Source organism: Engraulis encrasicolus, chromosome 7, assembly GCF_034702125.1.
Source record: "Engraulis encrasicolus isolate BLACKSEA-1 chromosome 7, IST_EnEncr_1.0, whole genome shotgun sequence".
Taxonomy (NCBI): domain Eukaryota; kingdom Metazoa; phylum Chordata; class Actinopteri; order Clupeiformes; family Engraulidae; genus Engraulis; species Engraulis encrasicolus.
Genome location: NC_085863.1, coordinates 55,159,099 through 55,182,706, shown reverse-complemented (window position 1 = coordinate 55,182,706; position 23,608 = coordinate 55,159,099). Strand labels below are relative to the sequence as shown.

Genomic DNA, 23,608 nt, shown 5'->3' with positions numbered 1-23,608 from the left:
GTCAAGCAGAGAATGTATGTGGTAGCAGGCGCACTTACTCCCAACAAATGTTCCCCGTATAACTGATGACTAGAGCAGGATAGAGAAGGGGCTCATTCATCACACTAGTGTCAGAACTGCGTCATTTCTGTAAACAAAAAGACAAGCTTGGGGCTTTTAAATGTATTTAGTATTTGCACTTCCGAATATATCCAAATTATCATAATAAAAGTACTAGTCTTTTTTTTTAATCCAGCATTGTCGGGCTTTATTGGCTATATGGGTGTGTATAAAATATACAATAAAAGCCTGCCTACCCCATAAAATCTTAACAAATGAAAATAAATAATGTGAGAAATGTGTATGATTTTAACGTAACCCTGATCAGTGATAAGCATGGTGTCTGTCACTACATCTTTTTCATTAGCTTTTATTTTGAAGCTTGAATGGAGCTGCATGTCTGTTGCCACAGTCACTGTGGACATCAAGGATCATCGCATTGCTTGTGTGTGTGGCTGGTGTTAGAACTGGTAACTTCAGATTGAAACAGTGGTTGCATGAAGCGGGTTTCGGCAGCAGAGGAATTTATATAATGCATAGCATCACAGCAATATCCCGTTTATCCGCCGATACAACTGTATAGGTAAATACTTACCGTAATTTTGATTTATAGAGCTAGTCATGTTAGCCACCTGACAGTTCTGCCGACTGGTTGTGTCGGATTCGTAAGAAAACAGGCAGTGGGCCAACTAGCATGACAGCGACGATACAGGAGAGGCCGGATATCTAACGTCATTTCTCGCTTCTGTAGAAAACAGCATCAGTCGACAGTCCATCGTAAACTTGCTCCCGTAACGCAATAACATTTGAAGTTACATAAGGTATAGAATGGGGCATATCTTGTCCATTTCTCGCGCTAACTAGTTCATGTTAAACTCACGTTAGCTGTGCTAGCAGCAGACGAAACGCACGTAAAGATAACAATCTCGTTATGATTTCGTAATCCACCTCCGGAGCCAGCTAATGTTGGCTGCTGATTACACATCGACTTAATAATAACACCAGCAAACACGTAGTTTTGAAGACATAGTTGGTGTATCGGTTGTTGAACGTCAACTACTATTTTCTGCATAGCATTAGCTTGCGAGGTCCCTATCTGAAGGTAACGTTAGCCGAGCTATCGTTATTGGAGATGGCCACTGCTTCAGGATTCCCCCTTGGTCTGAGCGGATCCCGCAGTGGACCATTGGTCACCCAACCGCCCTCTGGAATTCCTGGCCAGGCACAGCCTATGGTGGTTGTGTGGGAATGGCAGGACGACTTCGGATACTGGCGACCATACAGTGGTCAGGTGAGCTGTTACATCGAACAATGCCTGCTACATCAAAGAGGATCAAGAGGTGGGGGACCAGCTTCAACTAGCATCTCTCTAGGGCAGTCAGACCCTAGCCTGGCGGCTTACATCATTGACATCCCCAATCTGAAGCAGTTTCGACAGGACACTGGTGAGTTGACGTGCAGGGCATACCACTTAGCATTCATGTATTAGACCGTATTTGATTGTGTCCTTTGTTGTTACGTGCTAATCTATCAGTAAATTCGGGCGAAGCTCTAACCAGCTAACCGCTTTAGCTCGGATTAGCCTTCGCTAGTTGCTTTTAACATCTGTCTTTTGTGCTAACGCCTTGAACTCAATTAAACGTGGGTAATTTTTTATTACTTCTGAAGAACTTAATCTGGGTGAGGCAAATGCATGTCACGGGCCACTCCTCTGTCACTCAACAGCATAGTTCTAGAACCTGGGAACAGGAGCTTCATCGCTGAACTTATCGATATGCAGCTCCCAACTTGCCCATTCAACCGGGTAACGCAAGACCAGTGAAACATTGCCCAACTTCTTTACTACGACAGCTGTTTTGTCCTGTGGCACAGCTGCACTTTATTCTATGTATGTTGGTTTACTCGTATTAGTCATGTAAGGTTGCGTTGCTGTGTGATGACATTTACTGGCATCACTACACACGACGTATCCTTTAAACCAGCGTCAACTAAGGCATTTTGCCAAAGTTTTTGTTTTGTTTGAGACTCTTGAAACATCTCCTAATGCTAATATAAACAATAATTTCTGTTTCAAAAGGTTCGTCACCTGCTGCCTTTGTGCTGCGTTGTCATATCAGAAGAGGCATTCTCATGACACACTAGGGAAAACATCAGAGTAATGGAAACAAACTAACCAGTTCTGACTAATGTGGAGGAAGTGTCTTTTCAAGTTCATGTTCAGTGTTCTATTTCGGCTGCATTGTGTAGCCAACTTCCAAAGCATTAGCTAAGTAAAGTGTATGCACAAAGCCCAAGGTTCTGTATGCTATCCAATTAAGAGGTTAAGAAAAACAGGAGAACTGTCTAAAATGGCCACAAATTGCAACCACAATACAGAATGAATGTATAATCTCAGAGAGGTAGACTACCTGTAGAGTAGACACATAAGTAGCAAAGCCCCCATTTAAAAAAAAACATCTTAAAACGTCTTTTTGAAATTTTGCCTGTCACAGGAAAGCTGCGCTGTGTGCGCCAGAGCCTGTTCCCGCAGTCGTCAGCCCTAAGCAGCGGCGTCTTCTGGGAGTGGGCCAACGACGAGGGCAGCTGGACGGCGTACGAGATCCGCACCTCCATCCTGCTGGAGCACAGCTACCAGGCGGGCCAGGGCACGGCCGACCTGGGCCCCCACGGCTACAACTACATCGTGGACCTCACCGCCCTGGCCCAGGTCAACAAGACCTCGGGCTTCCGGCGGCAGGTGCGGCGGCAGGCCAGCGCCCCTTACCCGCTGGCCACAAGCTCCGTCATCCACTCGGGGCCGGCTTGCACGTGTCAGCAGTGCCTGAGTCACAGCAGCACCACGGGACCCATGCCCAGCCGATCCCGCCACTCCTTCTCGGCCGGGCAGGCCAGCAGCAGGCCCAGCTTCCAGGGCCATGGGCGAGCGGCCGCTGGTGGTGGTGGTGGTGGCGGCAGTAGTAGCGGTGCTGGTGGTGGTAGTAGTAGCAGCAGCAGCAGCAGCATGCCCTCCTCTGTGTACTCCCCCTACCCCAGGAGACCCCTGTCCGTGGGGAACGTGTCCTGGGGCGGCCCCTGGAGCTCGGCCTCGTCTACATCGCAGCATCCAGGACCACCACTCGGACCACCTGGGCACCTTGGGCCTGGACTTGGACCCGGACCCGGGCCCGGGCCTGGGCCTGGGCCTGGGTTTGGACCGGGACTTGGACTGGGATTAGGACCTGGTCTAGGGCCTGGACTGCCGTACCCTCCCAGCACAAATGGATTCAGGTACGATTGCTGGTTAAAAAATACACCATTTCATTAAACAAAAACAGCACAAAGAAAGACATTGGTGCCAAGCTTCGTTAACACCTATTTTTAAAATGGACAAGGCCCCCACATTTGGATATTTATTTCAGGAGCACAATGGCTTTGTTTGTTGCTGCTTTCGCAATGTTGAATAGCTTAAGTTATTTGGTCCCTCATTTTGATGTATTACGCAATTACGAAATAGGCCATGACCCAAAACGATTGCCTGTCTTGTTGGTGTTGCACCAGCTCTTTGTTTAGCCCAAGATGCAGTGCTTCATGCTGTACGGATTGGAACTATTCATCATCTTTCAACACCATTTAGACCTAGGTGTACAACAGAGAGCAATATGCCTGCTCGTGTAGCCTTTCTTCATTCATCTTAGTATTGGCCACCTGTTTTGTTGCTACTCTAACACCATCTCTGTGTGAATGCCCTACTGGTGTTTCCTGTTGGTTTTTAAAGCCGAATATGGAATTCAGTGGTGATAAAAATGACAAATTGCCCACCACCACGTACGCTATTGTTCCCTTCTTGCTTCGCTATGAGTTAAATGTTTCCACACATTGTTGGCCCATCTGTTAGATTTATAGATTTAATCAAACTGGTGTGCAGAGCACTAGGCTGTTGGATGCGATTTTTTTTAAAAATGCGCTCTCGCATTGCTTTGGTCAGGTTGGAAATCAAATCGATTCTCGTAGGTTCTTTTCATCCCAGGCCCCGTCTCCCATCTCTTTCATCTTGAGCCCAGAGCTTCATATCTGAGTCATTGGTAATGTTTTGCAGAGGCGCCTGTGATTTACTGTATACTCGGATTCTGAGCACTTTTTTTTCACCACTCCGTCAAGTGTTTCTTTTTGTGTATATTTATGCCTGTGGATGAAACCATGGCCGGCCTTGGAAACTGGGCCACTGTGGGGGTGTGTTTGGTTTGTGTGTGTAGTACGTCGTGTCCATGTACGTGTCCGTGCGTACATGTGTTGCTCGGCCTTCACACTCACCTCTCAGCAGGTCCGAAGAGCAGACTCAGAAAAGCAGCAGATCTCCTCACCACCAGGAAATGTGGAGGAGTGCTAGTAAATGATAGAGAGAAAGAGAGCGAGAGAGAGAGAGAGAAAGAGGGGGCGATTCGTGTCTTCAGTTCATTGTTTGTGCGTTGGGGAAGGGGAAACCCCTAATTTAGAAGCCCATTGTTCCATCCAGCCCACTACCATTAGGGAGAGGCCAGTCAGTTGAACTGTGAACCAGGAAGGGCCTGTTTTTGGTTGGGCCTCCATCCCCCCTCCCCTCCTGCTCGCCTGGCCGGAGCAGGGCCGCTACAAGCTTTTGCTGGGCCCGAGACAAATTCACCTGAAAGCCCCCCCCCTCTCTCTCAATGCATACAGTGTAATTCTGGGCCCAATTCTGGGCCCCTTTTCTTCCTGGGCCCCGGACATTAGACCTGTTTGCCCCCCTCCTGTCGGCAGGCCTGGTCAGAGCATCAATCACCTCAGCAGCACAGGAAGGTCACCTCTGCCTCGGTGACAAATGAAGTACAACCCTTTTAAAAAGAGACAGAAAACACCGGATAAACATTGGATTTTTTTTTCTGGCTTTTTCTGTGTGGAAACATTCTGAGCAGAGTAAATGGGGTAGTCCACACCCAAAGTCATGGTGCTGTACGTAGATGTGGCAAACTCATCATGACACCATATTCTTGTGTTTCCTCCCCAGGAAAATGGAGGGAGGGAGGGAGGGATGGAGGGAGAGAGAGAGAGAGGGAGGGAGAGAGACAGAGGGAGGGCCCTGTTGAAAAGTTGAAAAGCTAGAAATGTGTGAATGTCAGAACAATATGCAGAGAAGATAAGTTTCTTCTTAAAAATAGAAGTGACAAAAAACCCTAAATCAATCACTATGATAAGAACTGATAATGTTGAAGCAATTCATTGAGGTCCCTGGAAAAGTTACCATGTTTACACACGGACAGATTTCTGCTTGTGTTGGTCTGCTGTAGCAGAGTGTTTGCAACCTCTGTAAAACAACTAGGCTCGTTATTTGAGTAAGGTAATTACCTCGATTATTAATGTAGATAATGAACTGGGAACAAAGTTGCCGTGTTTACATTATATTAGCAGGGATGAGAAAAAATAATGAGAGTTTCTACAGTGCTTCACCTTATCACAGTTTTAGGAGAGTAATTTCAGGGTGGTAAAATTAGAAGTTTAGTGCCTGTGTCTCCCATGGGTGTCTTAATGCTCATCATGGCATTGCAGACTCCAGTGGGATGGACCTTAAATGTTCGTATCTCGCTTCCTCAAAGTCCCCCTTGGCATCCATTTAGTGTTCAGATCCTTAAAAAAAGAGGGGGTGTCAGCTTGCATCTCTGTGTATCCCGGAGGGAGTTTTGTTAGTTGAGGAGGTGGCTGTCTGGGGGAGGTGTGCGTGGCCCATTATGGCTGAGAAATAAAACACCCCCTGAAAAGATTGCTGCTAGTTGAACACAAAGGACAACGTACTCCGCGCTTCTGGAGGCTTGCACTCTGGTGCAACCAGAGAGGAGGACGAGTGGCTTCAGTTTTTGCGTACTTAACTAAGTAGCATTTCAATGAGTCCAGTCAGTCCAGGATGCGGGATGCAGGTCTTAAAAGCACTGTTTCCATTTTTGGAAATAAGCTCATATTACACCTTCCCTTGAGTTAAGTAATAGGCTTTTACCTTTCTCTTGTACTTTCAACTGTTCTCTGAGTATGGCAGTGCAAATTTTACCTCCATGCTAGCAGTTAACATTGAGTCCTATGAGACCAGCTGGCGGCTAACTGCTAGCTTGGAGGTAGAATTTGCACTGCCATACCCAGAGAACAGTTGAAAGTACAGGGGAATGGTAAAAGCCTATTATTTAACTCAAGGGGAGGTGTAAAATAGGCTTATTTACAAAAATGAGACAGTATCACTTTAAAGAATTTGTGTTCGTTGTCCAGTTTGTATTAAGAGAGGCTGTTGATGAACTGGGTAGTTGGCATACTACGCATGTCTGTAATTCCATTTCTTCATTTGTTTAAGCCTCAGTCTAACTTCTGCCAGACTTTTTTTAATTTTCGGACACAACTTATTATGGGTGTATAGTCCAGTTGGCAAGAGTTTTGAGTGTTGGGAAAAAAGTTATATTTTTCGCTGTCTAGTTTTTAACCCACTTGACAGAAATTCATTCCACAATTGAATACTGCTTCAAACCCATTCTCCAGAATGAAGAACTTTTTGAGCTGTTAAGCAAATCCAGTAGAGTAGTAACTTAGACAGTAGACAGAATATCTGTCTGATTTTATTTGCTGTTTGCTTGCTAATTTGACGCAGCAAGCTCTGCTACACACTAGCTAACAAAGTCTCCACATTGTGTCAAAACACTTTCTGGCTGAATAACTTGAAAAGGAATGGAAAGAAATATGTTATTAGTATGGCAACAATGAAGAAGTTGAAACACTGCATACATTTTAGGCTAGTAAATAAAGGTGTCCTGGCTGGTTAGTTACATGTGTCTTCTGTTCTCTCCTCCACTATAGTCAAGAGTTGCCTGGTTAACACCAGACCTAATCACAGGTGAGATTAGGTCTGGGGAGTTGCCTATTGTAAATTCCGTAGGGGGCAAGAATACTTGACTATTATGACACACTGCCCTGCTCTCTGATTGGACAGAGAAACTGTAAAGGTCGGAATGCTTGGCGATTATGACACGGGGACCATGATCTTGGCCGTTATGAGTCATCCTCGCCAGACTGTCTTTAGATCGAAACGGTTGTGTAGAACTAAAGGCAGTATGGGAGTTCCCAGGCTAAGTCAAGAGTGGAAATTGATGAATCGCATTGACGTTTTTAAGACTCTGATTGAGTCAAGGATTGTAACTGAATTCACTGACTTTAAAATGGCAAAAAAATATCTTCAACTGTTCGAAAAGAAATGGTGCGCAAACAAAGGACTGCGGGCAATTGATTATACCAACAGTTTGACATTCAAAATGCCTTCTATTAGACCCTGTAGGTGGGGGTGAGCATTTCCCGGTGTTTTTCTTGGTTTGAGGGTGTGAAGGGAGAGGTTTGCTCCCTTGTCGTGCCGAGGGGAAATGTTTTTTATATGAAACATTGTATGTTGTGATGAAGTGGTGGTGGCATCCAAAAAATGAGGTTCAAATCTCTGTTCTCTCCTCAGCATCCCAACCATCCCGGTGCACTTGAATGGCTCGACCAGTGTGAGCGCAGCCCTGGCAGGTAATGCTGACTCCAGTACTCTACTACCGCTATACATCTTTCACAAAAGATCCCCTTATAAATATGCACATTTCAACCCGTTTTTACTATCACTCACTGACTTCGTAGGTCAATTCTCTTGTGAGTGTCAGTCTGTTCGAACAAGGTTAAGTGACTTTCTTTTCCGCCAGATCGACAATTTTTTTTGTCTTGCTGTGAAATTCCCTCTCTGGTAGAATCATTCATTTTGCATGTGGAGAACGCTTTTAGAGTGGAAGGAAAATCAAATTCTTTCCTTTTATTTCCCCCTCATACTCTTTGGCATGATGGAAGACATGGTTGATGAACAGACTAAAGAATCAGAACACAAGCGCGTTCGTAATAGAATACCTTATTTTCAAATGTGTCACGTCTTGTTATAGTTTCTACAGAACATTGATTTTCTCATTGTAACGTTAGGTCTACCGTCATGAAGGCTATTAAGATGTCATGGCTGTTTTTTTGTTTATCCATTACTCAGCTTTTGTGTAAACGTATCTCCTCGGTGTGGCTTTAGAGAATACAGCTGGGGATGAAGTGAAGTGCATGTTTGTTGTGGCCCCATGGATGTCTTTGGCTCCCTCTCTCTCAGCACTGAGGGTGGCATCTGCAAACATCCCACCACCACCACCACCACCGCCATCACTGCCAGCCAGTATTGCACATCTTGCATTCACTCAGATCCTCCCTCCACCAAACCCTTCCAGAGAACATGCTCTGCTGTGTCCAGTGTTCACCTCGTCGATTGATGTAGCATGATGCCTTTGATGATGTCTACGGGCGGGGGGGATCGGGGTGCGTTCTAGAGAAACGGTGGATAGGTCATGGTTGATCATGTCTTGTGTCTCAAGGGAGGCTTAGGAATGAGCTGATCAGGCTGAATAAATGGATAAAGGAGCAGGCGCTGGGAGGAGTTGGGGTGGTTAGACTGGAGCTCAGTTGGAGCAAAGTAGTATCGCCTCTGTGCTTTGTTTGGGGGGGAAGCAGCTTTCCTTGAGGGTAAGACACATTCTGGGCTCTCTTTGTCTGGGGGTAATTCGTCTAGACAAGAGGCTAGATTTGTTTGGGTGCTTTGGTCTGGGGAAGAGTACTGTAAGTAAGTAGCAGTGTTCTGTAGGAACTATCTCTGGCCCAAGTTTACTTCTTACCAAACTGATGCAGCAGATGTCTGGAGTCTAAAAAACACAATGGGAAGCCAGAAATCAGGCCCTTTCCCCCCCCCCAAAAAAAAGCAGCTTACTGTATGGAACTCCTCCAGTGGAGTTCTTCCAGTTGGTGAGGTCCAGGCTGACCCTCCCTCCCCCTCGCCCCCCCACGCTCATCACTTCTCCTCCTCTCCTCCTCCTCCACCCTCTCCTCCTTGCATGTGTCCACCGGCATGGGGTCCCCCCTCTCCAGGCATGGCTTCCATTTTGATGTCAGCAGCCGGACTCGGAGTTCGCTTCACGAGCGCCCCCCTCTGTCAGCGTGGCTCGGGCCGGCCGCCCACCTCCTCTTCCTCCTCCTCCTCCTCCGCCCCGGCCTCCGCCTCGGCCTCCAAAAGCCAGGAGGGCGCCCCCCATAGGAGGTCAAAGAGGCAGCCGAGGACAGGTAGCTCCCCGCCGATTACGCCCCCTACCAGCCAAAAACTCAAACTCCAGCCCTGAGCCCCCCCAGTTCTCGCTCTTGCTCTCTCTCTCTCTCTCTCTCTTTCTCTCTCTCTCTCTCTCTCTCTCTCTCTCTCTCTCTCTCTCTCTCTCTCTCTCTCTCTCTCTCTCCCCCCCCTCTCCCCCTCTTATCCGCCCGCCCGCATCGACTACTTTTTACACCAGCATTGCCACTGCTACACGTCAGCCGCCGCGTCAAAAGCTTCCGTGCTGTCTTTCATCCATCTGCATGTGTGTCATGTGCTTCTGACAGGTTTTTTTTTATTAGTATTGTTTTGTTTTTTTTTGTCCTGCTCTCGGTGAGCTTGTAATGTTTTTAAAGCACTACGCTAAAGAGAGAGCACATGAGGTAAGCAAGGCCTCCCCAGAGTCTCATTTGGGTCTGTGGTTTTGTTGTTTTTGTTGGTGCTGTTCGGTGCTCACCTTTTTTTGTTGTTATTGTGGTTTGTTTATTTTGTCATCCATACTTAAACTCACATTTTGCTCAGTCATCCATTGTTTTGTTTTGTTTTTTGGCTTGGAATCATGGCAGCACGCACACGCTACCTGTGCTTTTGTTTTTATTTCATTTGCATATGACCTTTTTGTTCATCCATCTGCCATTGTATTAATGACGCATGTCGCATTTCACGTTCTTCTTGATTACGCTGCTTGGAAAATGTGCCCTGCTCGTTCACATTCAAGTCAGCAGTGTTATGCGATCATATCTGCTTGGCCTTGATCTGTTTACATTAATAACAATTTCATCTCAGTCTCATCCACTGGAAAACAAGGAGTATATGAGCCAGGGATAGGGAGTTGGAAAATTAGGCTATTCATCTACCTGTCCAATCCAAAATCATGCCATTATATATAAAACTTAACAAGGATCAAGTCTTCTTCTCATTTTTTTCTCATTTCTTCTACTTTCTTCTCTTCTCTTCTCTTCTCTTCTCTTCTCTTCTCTTCTCTTCTCTTCTCTTCTCTTCTCTTCTCTTCTCTTCTCTTCTCTTCCCTTCTCTCTAATCTGAAAAGAATGCTGCCACAGAGAGTTTAAGGCACTTGTTGCAGACTGACACTCACAAGCCTAATCAATTTCGCTTTCACCTAACCAAAAAAAACAAAAACCAAAGACCAAAAAATAGCTGAGCATGATGTTTCTCCATGGACAGGGGTTGGCTAACAGTTGCATTATTCATGTTTGGTGTGGCTGCACTTTTAAAACCTTTCATCAAAGTTATGACACATAAAAGTTAGTTAGAGGAGTGTTTTTGCTTGGAAGAGGGCTTTGATGTGGACTAAAGGGCCGGGGTAAGTAGTAGTACAGATGTCTGCAGTTGGCCAACTTTTAACAACCTACATTCCTTTAGTCTACATTTAGAGTTTTTTATTTGATTCTTTGTTGTTCTTTTGTCTTTTTCTTAATTGCAACTTGGCGCTGTTTTATGTCATGGTGTACACCACGCAGTGGCAACAAAAGCCCGAGCACCATGTGTTGTTGTTGTTGTTGGCGTTGAACATCTGCTGCAGGAGGTGTGTGAATCATATGCTTCTTCAAACGTCTGTGGTCATAGGTGGGCCTCAGAAGGCGGAGGATGTCATCCAGAGATACATGGAGGAGGTGGCACCACCTGCTGATGAGGTAATATATCTCCACTTCCTTCAACAACAACAGACATAATCTTACACACACATGCTACTCCTGTTCTTGCTGTAACTATTTCTGTTCTTGCTGTAACTATTCCTGTTACTGTTCTTTCTCTCTCTCTCTCACTCACTCACTCACTCACTCACTCACTCACTCACTCACTCTCACACACACACACTATTCCTGTTCTTGCTGTAACTTCTCCTGTTACTTGCGTACATTCTTACTCACTCACAATTCCTATTCTTACTTTTTTGTTTTACTTACACACATTAGTACACACAGACATACACACACACACACACACACACACACACACACACACACACACACACACACACACACACACACACAAACACACGCCGTCTTTTCCTGTTGTCCGGCGGCTACCAGTACCTGGGATGTCTATCAACCCCCCTGCTGGTGTCCAACAAAGCCAGCATCAGTAGTTAAACCACCGAAAAACAATGTTGTTTTCCGCCCCCTAGCTTCTTCCACTGTTTGTGCTGATGTTCTCTCTTTCCCCCTCTCCTCTTCCTCTCCACCCCCGCTATCCCCTGCCTCCTAGGATTGTATTATTTGTATGGAGCGCCTGACGTCTCCCTCCGGCTACGACGGAGCACCAGAGGGGGGCCACCAGGCGATCCAACCCAGCGCCGTGGGGAAGCTCACCAAGTGCGGACACACCCTCCACATGCTGTGCATGCTGGCCATGTACAACAATGGAAACAAGGTAAAAAAGAAAAAGGGGGGAATGTTTTCTTCTGAAATCTTTTTTTTGTGGGGTTTTTTTTTCGATATGTGATTACCTTCAGGGCCTGTCTCTCCCCTTCTTTTGTTTTTTGTTTTGTTTTGTTTTTTTTATTCCTGACTGTGGGGCGATTTGCCAGCAGGTAGGTGGGAAGATAAGTGGCCACACAGGTGTTTTGAGGGGAAAGGCAGTCGCAGGGAGGCTTGTTTGTCTGCTCTGTCGGCTACAAAAAGAGGCTGTCTATTTTCTTTTTTCTTTTGCCCTTTTTTGTGGGGTTTTTTTGGTTACCATTTTTTTTGTTTTGTTTGTTTGTTTTTTGGGGTTTTTTGCCAAAGTGCTAGAATGTTGTGGCTTGCTTGCCTGTCTGTGTCCTTTGTTTTATGTTATGATTGTGGGGGGGGGAAATGGAACGATTATGAATAAATAAATAAATAAAATGTTGCTGTGGCTCTTCTGTTGCAGGATGGCAGCATTCAGTGTCCCTCGTGCAAGACAATCTACGGCCAGAAGACGGGAACGCAGCCCAAGGGCAAGATGGAGATCTACAGCGTGTCCCAGGCCCTCCCCGGCCACTCCGACTGCGGCACCATACAAATAGTCTACAACATCTTACCTGGAATACAGGTGCGGAGTCATTGTCTAGAAGAACAGTGTTTTTCAATTGCTGTCTCGGGGGAACACTAGTGTGTGCAGTGTGATGATCACCTGGTGTACTGTGGAAAATGACCAGTATAGAATGGGGTTTTATTTTTAGTTGGCGTTCACAGTTGGTGGTGTGCCTTGGCATTTTGTCCCTGAAAAAGGTGTGCCTTGGCTCAAAAAGGTTGAAACCCACTGCTCTACCAGAGAGAGTAGAGAGAGAGAGAGGTTCCATTGGCCCATTGTTTCCGGGTTCTATTATTGCAAGGGGGAGGGGGGGAAATCCCCCTTTAGGCAGACCTAAGGACTGTTCTATTCAATGCGAGGAGTATTATGACACACCCGTTTAGGCAGACCGGAACCTGGTCATGTTAGGTGCCCATAGCAACCTATTACATTGGCATATCTATATACTTAAATAATCTCTGGCTCTACCTGTATGTCTTTAATTGATTGTGTATGAGCGCGCTCACATTTTGTTGCTTTTTTTTGCACAGTAGTCTACTTGCCAGCCCTTAGGGCCCTATTGTGCATTTGGTGCTATATAGTATGAAGGGTAAAGTACACTTTTTGATTTCTGTCTTTGGAGGGTGGCGTTTGATCCAGCAATGAGATGTGCTGTTACATTGCGTTCCCGTTGAGAGCATATGAATGAAGGTTTGCCTTGTCTTGTCCTTTCTTGTGTTGTGTTGTGTGGACAGGGCCCTGAGCACCCCAACCCAGGCCAGCCCTACTCCTGCAGAGGCTTCCCTCGATTCTGCTTCCTGCCCGACAACGAGAAAGGCAGAAAGGTACAGTGTCAACCACCATTTCCTCTGATTGATATAGAATGTTTGGCCCTACCATGGCGCTTACGGTGGGGCACTTGTCTACTATGTGGCCTGGGTTCGATTAACCGTTCGGGTCCTTCCCCTTCTCTCTCTCCCCCAACTCACTTCCTGTCTCTCCTCCCACTGTCCTGTGATAATAAACAAAGGCTTGAAAAGCCTCAAAATGGTGGCAGTCAAGTTTAAAGGATGCACCAGGTACAGCCGCAATAGGATCGAGCACTGATCATCTAGTATTTGCTTAATGTGTATGGAAAGTGCATGTATATTCAATATAGGATTTTGTACATTTAACGGGTACCAAATTGCAGAGTTCGGCGTTGAACGTTAGCAAAACCGTGCCAAAGCCTCATACAGTATCTGTAGCGTTGAGCTATCGGTCTGTGAGTGGAGGTGCAAAACGCACACCATAAACAGAGGTGCTGGCAACCAGAAAATACAATTGCAGGAGGAGAGAAGTGCCGCACACTCTCAAGTTAAATGAACAGTTTTTAATGTGACAACGTTTCGGCCTGTCGGCCTTCCTCAGGTCACGTGTGAAATAACAAGTAGTACCTTGCCTTTTAAAGGGGAAGCTCAATTACTCCCACCTATCGGTCTGGACCTTAAGCTCAGCGGTATCATGCTGTGCCTCCCATGCCTGAACTGGAGCGTTGACTGGTAGGTGGCGAGTTTGAGCCCCAAGTGGCTAACGAGCGCAGGATCACCTCAGTTACATACATGTAGAGATTTCACATCAGGGATATCATGCAGCATAAGCAAATGTCTTAAACACTGTACGACTCTTATTTCAAAGACTCTTATCTAACACTAAGCTGTCTTATCTTCTTAACACCATGCTCTCTAACTTGTTTTCCTCAGGTCTTAGAGCTTTTAAAGATTGCGTGGACCCGCCGGCTGATCTTCACGGTGGGGACGTCGAGCACCACGGGCGAGCCGGACACGGTGGTGTGGAACGAGATCCACCACAAGACGGAGATGATGTCCAACGTCTCGGGCCACGGCTACCCGGACCCCAACTACCTGGACAACGTACTGGCGGAACTGGCCTCACAAGGCGTGACGGAGGACTGCTTAAAACAGGACAGGCGCAATCAGGGCACAGCACCAAGTCCCGCCCACTGATATTAGGGTGTCTGATTGGTCCAGTCACCCCTGTCAGTCATCAACCATCCAAGCAATCATCAAGGAGGAAGAGGAACCACAAACAGCAGAACGGGGGCAAATGTGTAGCCTTACCCTTACGACTTGCCGTAGTCTGCTGTGCGAGACGCTGGGCTTGTGAATATGGATTGTTAATGGTGCCAAAGGCATGCATAATGAACTGCTCCATCCGGCCCCGGTCTAGTCTGGTCCGTTTCCTTTAATCCTGCACTCAACCTGCTCTGTCAAAGCCGTAGGAGAATCAAGAGGCCTTCAGGGAGAGGAAGCAGCAGCGAAGTCAAAACGTCACATATTAATCCGAAACCACAGACAGAGAATGAATACTGAGCTTGGCTCGCAAGGAAAATAAACACATTGTTGTGGATAGAATATGGAGGCTTCAGTTGTTATGTTGCATAGGCTATTGGAGAGGTGAGGAAGGCAACTTATACATGTAGCATACAATGTTTTGACCCTCCTTTTTTCTGCCATCTATTTTCAGTTGATTTGAAAATGACTGTGGGGGGCGTAAGGTAAGCTTGGCTTCCAGGCACATCAATGGTGTGTGACCTTAACGAGAATGAAGCCAAGGAAGAGAAAGTGGTGTGAAACACCTTGCGATCAGAGGCCTTAAAAAGGTTCAAACAAAAACAAAACTTTTTGTTTCCTTTTTTGACATGCATCCTGAGACTGTCAGCGGTGGGGTCAGGAGCATTATCTTTACACATTTCTGAGGCACTTTAGTTTTTAACGGCGCGGTTCATTAGGACATGATTCCACAGGCACAGGCATTACACAGCAGCGAAGAAGATTTAAAATTAATTTTTTAAAAAAGAAAGAAATTGGCTTCCATGCCTGCTGACCTGTGCAGCAAGAGTTGTTTTTTGTTTTAACTGGCACCTCCAGTGAATTAGCACTGGGAATGTTTATCAGGTTCTTGCACATCATCGACTACTCATTTATTAGCCGAGGCATCCACTGCAGGAGGGGAGGGAGAGAAAGAGAGAGAGAGAGGAGACCTCTTCTCTGAGGCGGTCTGATAACGCCCTAAAATATGAAGCTAGCAGCCACCGGGTCTTGAACGTGGCAGCAAGCAGACATTAATTATTTCCACCAGAGTGCAGAATGTGAAAACATGAGTGAAAGTGTTTATGGAAGGGCGTCAGTCAGTTCAGGGTATTTCTTTTCTTTTTGCTTTTTCATAAGTACTGTAAAGATTGTTTTTAACTCCTGTACGAGGTTTTATGTGTGAACTCTTGTCAGCACATTGAACAGAAATGCAACAACAATCAGGCATTAGATGTCTTCGGTTCCAGAAGAAATCATTCGCTGCTTTTTTCAGTTTAGGAAGCACAATGAAAAAATAAATAAACAATAAAAAAAGGGAATTGACAAAGAAAAATACATATTTTGTATTGTGTTTATTCCATGTGAAGACTTACAAAGCATAAATCATTCCTAATACATTGCTTTTTGTTGGTGCTCAACTGGAACATCAACTAAACTCTTTGCCCATTTCTGCATAACTTGTGTTCGGAGCCATGCACTGTCCATGTGTTTGAAGTGAATAGAAAAGCACATTGGTGCTCTACTAGAGCGAGTGACTCAGTCAAGTAAGTTGCTGTTTTCGTGACCTTGTCACAGTCACACAAAAAAAAGACATTCAGACTCGTAATGGTCTCTTTGGCTATTTCATCGTAACGTTTGCAATCTGGTCCAGTCTTAATATGCACTTCATAGGATCCATTTTGGTGGCGTTGAACAGCTGTATGCAAGCATATATTTAAAGTTATACCTGCAATAAATGAAGAATTCATAAAAAAGCGCGGCCTCATTACTTTGGGTATTAAATGCATCCAGGGGATCAGGTGGGTCGATGAATGACACGTCCCCCTGGCTGAAAAGATCCCTCTGATGTTTTATTCAGGCCTGTCAGATTTTCGACATATAAAAGGTGATTTGAGGGGAATGATGAGAAAGCGGACTAGCCTTCAAAGGGTGGGAGAGCTGGCTAATCTTTAATAATAATGAAGAGCCGGTCTCTTCCACGATAGCCTAACCCTTTGGGGCTCAGACTTCGGAGCTGTAGAGATAGGGACAGTTCTGAGATATGGCCATGCTTGCGTAACTTACTGACTTATCAAAGTGTAGCAGCCTACATTAGGTGTTTTTCAAAGTATTCGGAGCCATCAGTAATGTTATTCCATATCAAATACTTATCAGCAGTGCCCTTTATTGTGATTTGCAGCCTAGGTAAGACAAGAGATACTGACTGACTTTCATTTTCTCTGTGCAGGAGGTGATGAGTTCCAAAACAGGTGTGTGTGTGTGGGTGCAGCATTAAGCGGCAAGCTTAATGGACAGCATCTGTATGAAATGAATGAAAGCATCTATATGATAACGTATGTGTGTGTATGAATCATTCTCTTAAAAGCTCATTTTAATTTTTTAAGGTCCAACATTTCTGGTCACAACAGGGCGGATTCAGCTAGTTGAGAAGCTTGCATTTAAATTAGAGCACAACACATCGTCCTGTTCTATTCTGCTAATATGGCATTCTGAAAAGAGAAAAGTAATGTCCAAATAATTGGACTGTAAACCCCGTTTGCTCTTCTCTTCAGATCCAACATGCACAAGATAGTCTTCATGGCCTATGGCAGTCCACATACCATTCCAAGATCAGCATTAATGTTATTGCAACAATTGGGATGCTGATGTAGCCTACACTCTATAGTGTCCCCAAATGATGACAGTGCATTTTTATAAACAATGGTTGCTCACTTACCCAGAACATGCTTGTTCATGCTTTTCTGGTGTTCCTGTATTTTATCCTTTTCTTGAAAGTCACATACCAAGTCTCTTGGACCAAGTCTCTCTTGGAAAGAGAAAGAAAGAAAAAGAAGGAAATAAAGATGGATAGTCAGTGGTGAATATTATATATTTATTATAGGTACCCATCAAGAGAAGTGTGTGTGTGTGTGTGTGTGTGTGTGTGTGTGTGTGTGTGTGTGTGAGAGAGAGAGAGAGAGAGAGAGAGAGAGAGAGAGAGAGAGAGAGAGAGAGAGAGAGAGAGAGAGAGAGAGAGAGAGAGAGAGAGAGAGAGAGAGAGAGAGAGAGAGATTTTTGGTACAGGCGTTTAGCGGTATATGAAGAGCAGCTATGACTACATTCTCTCTGCAGGGGGCAGTGTTGTATCTTGTTTTCAATCATCCGCTTTTGGCTGTTTATGGGGCCTAGTAATGTACGCATGTACTGCTTCACAAAAATGAACAGCAACATACAGTACAATGACGCATGCACCAGACCAGTCCATAGCTAATTCATTATGAATGTCATGTTTTTGTTAGTAAAACAAAAAACAAAAACAAAAAAACAGTTAACATCTTAAATTGTCCTCTAAGTCTAAAGCATTTCATCATGAAAAAAATAATTAGTGCCAATTTATTTGTGAAAATATATAGAAAATGGTTTATTGAAGTGGAATGATCAAACTAAGCACACACATTATCACTATTCCCCGTGTTTATTTTTTGCTGTGCACTTCAGATACATAATGCCAAACCAGTTCCATTAATAGATAAGGTTTTTGCTCACATAAAAAGTCTTGAAGGAGAAAGAGGTCCAATTTAGCCCAAAACTCTACTGCATTATAATTGAGATAGCCTCCATCCAGAACACGTTTGTGACAAAAGGTCCTCTGCCGCTGCCCTCTAAAAGCAAGTCGTCTTACAGGCTTAAGAGGTCCTCCTCAGACTTTAAAGATGACACAATTAGAGATAGACCATTACATCAGCTAAGCTAGTGTTGAGACCTCCATTAGCCCTCTTGGCTCTTGTTGGTTGATAGCAAAATTAGACCGCTCGTATGCATATTAGCCTCCTCATATCTCCTTAGACGGAGTGTATAAAGTGTACACACACACAGAGCTAAACTGCAGGTACTTATCATTTCAGGGTTTTTATTCCATGAACCACTTGGCTTAGAGCTGCGTGGCATTGCATCATTACCATAAACGCAATTGGCTGAGTAGCAGTGGCCGAGGGAGGGAGGAGAGATCATTCCAGGTTGTTGGTTTAAACCTCCCACTCGCTCTGTTGTAGTACACAGAGGCACATTCCAAACATAATGCATCTGAACAAAACTCATTGTCATTAAAATGACATCAACAACAACACATTTGTCATCAAAGATGGCATCAGAAGCACAACTCCCGAGTATATGAGAGGTAGGCAACTCCACTTCAAAGTGTAATAGGATGGGGTGTGTGACACTTGCGACGACTTGAAAGTCAACTCAAAGGCAATGACTTCAGGTGTCTCAGCGGTGTCTCCCTGGACTTCATTATGCCTCCTCGGTATCAACTTTCATACTGACTTATACTTAGATGGTGTATATAAGAGCCATACGAGGACACACAGCACCCTCTCACTCATACATCTCATGTCCACCACCATGCTGTGGAAGCGGTGTCAGTGCCGGTGAGCTGTCAATTACCGCCTACCAGTCTTGCTGCACTACAAACAGTTCAGTTGGTTAGAGTTAGATTTAGAGTTGCCAGTGTTGGTGTACAATGCAGGCTGCCTACCTATCCATTTGAAACAACTAAATGGTTAGGCTTAGGGAGGTGTAGGGTTTGTTCTATGTGGGACCTCCTGGAAAACAGGCAATAGTGTTACACAGCACGGCGAAATCATGGGTAAGCGGTTAGGGTGCCAGGCTTATAGCCTGAAGGTTGCCGGTTCGACACCCGCCAGGTTGGTAGGGAGAGTAATTGAGGTACCCAGAGTATGGTACTTCTCCCTTTGGTGTGTTAATTCATGTGGTGTTAATTCACCCGAGAGCTAGACCAAATGCAGCCCATAGAAGAGTGATACATTTAACTCTAATTATTGAATGGGTGTGAAATTAACACTTCAGAGTCTAATTTAACACTCTTGTACAAATTACTATGACCTTGGTGGCCTTGGTTTTGCTGGTGTTGAATTTACGTGGCACTTTACTTTGTGGGCACCTCCATTATCACTGTTTTGCTGACTTTTTTTTTTTTAAAGGCTAGAGGTGGCACGGCAATGAGCGATAGCACCAGAAAACGGCAAGCGCAGCCTCCATCCTCTGTAGGTAGATCTGTACTCTTCAGTCAATGCAAATCAATGGAGAACACGCCCACCTCTGTCAAAAAATGACGTAAAATGGTGTGAATATGAAGTGACACATTAATCAAGGACCAGATTTGAAATGTCCGCCTAACTACATCATATAGAGTATAAATCAGTTCATATCTGTTAGGTAGACACGTATTTAGCAGCATGTGTTAACTGTCCTTGTATAGTGTGTCAATGGAAATCTTCACATTATTTAGCCATGTTTTGACATGTACAGGTCTACAAATTATGGCTGCCAGGATTGTGTGAATAAGGGGATGGTGCAGCCTCTAGTCTTTTTTCTACTTTTATGAGTTGTCTTCTTACTAAACTAACTTCCCCGATGCTCATAATGGACTACAACACATCATTATCAGAGACAGGAAGATGGCATCCCAAGTCCCCCGAGACCATCAAGATGGCCATATTTGAAAAAGTAACTCTCGGATGCCTGTAGGAATTAAAAAATATCCCAAACTCACACCAAATCCCTGTGTGTTAGCCCTGACATGAGTTATTTTCTTTCACATTGGAATATCCTCAAGAGACACAACCAAAGACACAGTTTGTAAATGTTTCACTGTTACTGATCACAGTAGCATTTCAGTTTCATTCACAAACCAGAACAACCGGCTTGCCTTGTACAGCACTGGCTTTAAAACAGTTTGTGTGTGACCACCCCTACAGACCAAAATCCAGCCAAATTGTTGTGGTTGCTTTGGCTGCAAAGCCTATAATTCCCATCTCCACCAACCTTCTTATGTGTGCCTGCCAACTTCAATACCCTTACAACCACTATGCCAGTTCTGCTCACTGTGCCATCTTCTCTTCAAAGGCTTTCTCCATTGGACCTTCAAAGGGAATCGTTAACTCAATAAGATTGACAATGCTACTCACACTCCAATTCCAACACCCATGTCTGGATACATAGCAGCCAGCAAGGGCTATGTGAAGCTGGGGGAAAGTGAGGATAACCCCATTGGCACTGAACTAACATGGGTGGGCCTTTGTGCGCACTGTGCTGCTCATATGTTTACACACCCTGGCAGAATGGATGCTCTGTTACTGTAAGAGATTTCTCATAGAATATGAATGATTATGCAAAAAAAATTTTTTTCACTCATTGCTGAAGACATTTATCGGCATTTGCAATTGGTTTACTCTTTCAAAATCATATCCACAAACCCAACTGAACCTGATCAAAAGGGTACATACCCTAGATTCTGGTGCTTTACAATGCCCCCTTTCACATCAATGACAGCTTGAAATCATTTGTGGTAGTTGTGGAAAAGGCTCTTAATTTTCTCAGATCTCAAAATTGCCAATTCTTCCTGGCAGAGTGGCTGTTTCCTTTAATATCTTTGTGTGTCTGTCTTTGCTAGAACCTCAGGTTTGAGGTTTCCCCTGTGTGGCTCCATGATTGTTGAGGTCAGGAGAGTGAGATGGTCACTCCACAAACTTCTTTTTTTATTCTGGAGCTAATGACTGGCTTTCTATTTTGGATTACTGTCATGCTGACATGCCAAAACAATGTCCAAGCTATGAGACTGGCCCTTTAGCTCAGCGGTATCGTACTGTGCCTCCCATACCCGAACTGATGTGTTGATTAGAAGGTGGCAAAGAGACCTGGGGGGGTGTTACACACACGACAAGGTGAGGACAAGTGTGTGGGTGAAAAAACACATGTCCTGAGTTTGGTAAGCGCTAGGGATAGTTGGCTTGCTATATTGATAAAAACACATAGAAAACTTGATGGATGCCTTTCCTGTATACCTCGCGGGACATGCCCATACAAATCAATGGCGACACCGAGGACCACGTCTGCTGAGGTAAGTTGACGTGACGGAATATAGTGGAAGACAGCTGTTGAAGAGGCTATATGATTTACAATAGGAGAACAGAATGGAAATAGAATCCTTAAACACACAAGCCCACACATGCACACACACACACACACACACACACACACACACACACACACACACACACACACACACACACACACACACACACACACACACACACACACACAGACACACACACACACACACACACACACACACACACACACACACACACACACACACACACACACACACACATGCACGCACGCAGGTGCGCACACACACGCACACGCACAAATACACACACACACACACACACACACACACACACACACACACACACACACACACACACACACACACACACACACACACACACACACACACACACACACACACACACACACACACACACACACACACACACACACACACACACACACACACGGACATTTCAATGTTTCACTACGTTATCTATAGTGAAAGAATTGCTAGTACACAAGAGAAAGGAGGGCAATTCACTGCAGCACAAAGAACTCAACTCCTCCTGTCACTGTGCAACATACAGTAATGTTCTTCTTTGAAACCATACAAACTTAGATCTTAATTGATTTTCAAGACCCCTCAAAATAACAGCACCCTTTTATTTGAAGGAAAGATGTCTGGTAGCTCAAACGGTTGAATTATCTCCCCAAACGTGTTGGGTGGTCTTGGATGAAGGGGGTCACTCCATTTTGACAACAACACAAAAGATTAATCAAGGCAACTCCAAAAAGTATGAAAAGAAGAAGGAACATTCAAAAGCCATTGTAGCGAAGGGGAGTATGTTGCCCAGCCAGGACTTTTACCCAGACCTCCTGGGGTAGTAAACTGGGGCTCTGACCGCTACCAGAGAGAGTAGAGAGAGAGAGGTTCCATTGGCCCATTGTTTCCTGGTTCTATTATGACCGGAACTTGGTCGCGTTAGGTGCCCATAGAAACCTATTATGTTGGCATATCTCTATATACTTAAAGGGACACTGTGCAGGAAATGGTCAAAAAAGGTACTGCAACTATGCTGCTTATTGAAATTGGGCTGCCTATTGCCAAATTTGATATTTACATGAAAGTTTACTAAGTATTAAACAAATATTTTCTAGTATGGTCCAAGTACAGTCATTTTTGCAGCATTTTTCCAAAATGGCTATTTTTGGAAATTCAAAATGGCGGACCACGGAGAAGATCCCCCTTTTCATGAATGAAAAGTGCAATTTTTCCAGTCATAATGAATACTTAGAATTTGATGCTGGTGGTAAATATTCATGAAAAAGGTAACATTAGTGAATGAGTAGCATGAATTCAGGAAATTCACAACTAAAAATCTCACACAGTGTCCCTTTAAAGAATCTCTGCCGCTACACCAAAGAGCCAGGCTCAGTGGTGTGACAGTCAGAAGAACACACACACAACCCTAGTGATGGTCACTCCATCATCACAGCCATTATTAACGTGTTGGCTATCATCCAACAAACAACCCGTTTTGAACCATCAAGGTCTTCATCGGGGCTTATTCTCTGACCCTTTAGTCTTTACTGACGCTCCTGAATGCCCCTTAACATCAATAGGATTTCAAAATTGAATTGGATATTGCAGGACAAACCTACTGTACCCAATTCTGAAATAGGCATCTGTTATGGTGAAAAAAATGTGTCACAATGATGTGCAATTATGTGAAAGGAATGACAGTTTCTGACAATGTGCTGACTGTTACAGATATTTAAGTAAGACATACATTCTCCAATTACTGTTCATTTTAAGCCCTTGCAAGTCCCTGAAGTCCTTGCCTACTTATGTCACTATCCAAAGATCTCAAAATGTGATACTGCGCTTGTAAGATAACAGTTTAGGTAAATCTTACACGGAATAACACCACATCAACGGTAAATGTCTAACATCATCACTGATAGAGAGATCTTTACTGACAGGGATCAAGTGTATCAGATACGTACAGTATGACTATCTTCTTGGAGGAAATGCAACCACATCAAGAGAGGATTTGCCAAGTTTTCCCGATAGGGATCAAGCAATGTAACTTTAAGATGCCTTTGGAAACCCTAATGCGTGATGGAGCTGAACCCAAGCATCTCGAGCAGAGTCTTGTTGTTTTTCATCCTAAAAGTCAGGCCATGCTTTGTTGACTGGTGTTTTTGAAGGTCCTTTTTTTAAAAGCACACTCCAAGCCCAGTAAAGAGGTTGCGCTACCTCCAAATGTTCTCTTGTAGACAACAAGCAAGCTATTTTATCAGCCCATGAAGCAATGAGAAATGTGGTGCTCTGATCAATGTGAGCCGTTTCTGTTCAGTCTCTGCTACACTGCGTTTAACAACCTGCCCGCCTGCTTGCTTGCTTGCTTGCTTGCTTGCCTGC

The 23,608-nt window shown here is 44.7% G+C and overlaps 1 protein-coding gene across 3 annotated transcripts; it reads left to right on the top strand.

Annotated features, from left to right (window-relative positions):
- The first annotated feature begins 383 nt into the window (after positions 1 to 383).
- Positions 384 to 15,621, top strand: dtx2 (deltex 2, E3 ubiquitin ligase). 3 transcript variants are annotated; one of them, XM_063204027.1, is made up of 10 exons: positions 384 to 622; positions 1,114 to 1,484; positions 2,532 to 3,306; positions 7,508 to 7,566; positions 8,983 to 9,174; positions 10,784 to 10,851; positions 11,426 to 11,590; positions 12,071 to 12,232; positions 12,949 to 13,038; positions 13,936 to 15,621. In XM_063204027.1, the coding sequence occupies exons 2-10, from the start codon at positions 1,172 to 1,174 to the stop codon at positions 14,197 to 14,199; spliced, it is 2,088 nt and encodes a 695-aa protein (XP_063060097.1). In that variant the 5' UTR covers positions 384 to 622; positions 1,114 to 1,171; the 3' UTR covers positions 14,200 to 15,621. The 3 variants fall into 3 exon arrangements, with proteins under 3 accessions (XP_063060097.1, XP_063060096.1, XP_063060098.1); XM_063204026.1 differs by having other exon boundaries at positions 384 to 1,484; XM_063204028.1 differs by lacking the exon at positions 8,983 to 9,174 and having other exon boundaries at positions 391 to 1,484.
- Positions 15,622 to 23,608: the final 7,987 nt, after the last annotated feature.

Coding starts and splice junctions, on each gene's coding strand:
- dtx2 (XM_063204027.1), top strand. CDS start 1,172: ATGGCCACTGCTTCAGGATTCCCCCTTGGTCTGAGCGGATCCCGCAGT. Junction 3,307..7,507: donor CCCAGCACAAATGGATTCAG/GTACGATTGCTG, acceptor TTCTCTCCTCAG/CATCCCAACCATCCCGGTGC. Junction 12,233..12,948: donor ACATCTTACCTGGAATACAG/GTGCGGAGTCAT, acceptor TTGTGTGGACAG/GGCCCTGAGCACCCCAACCC.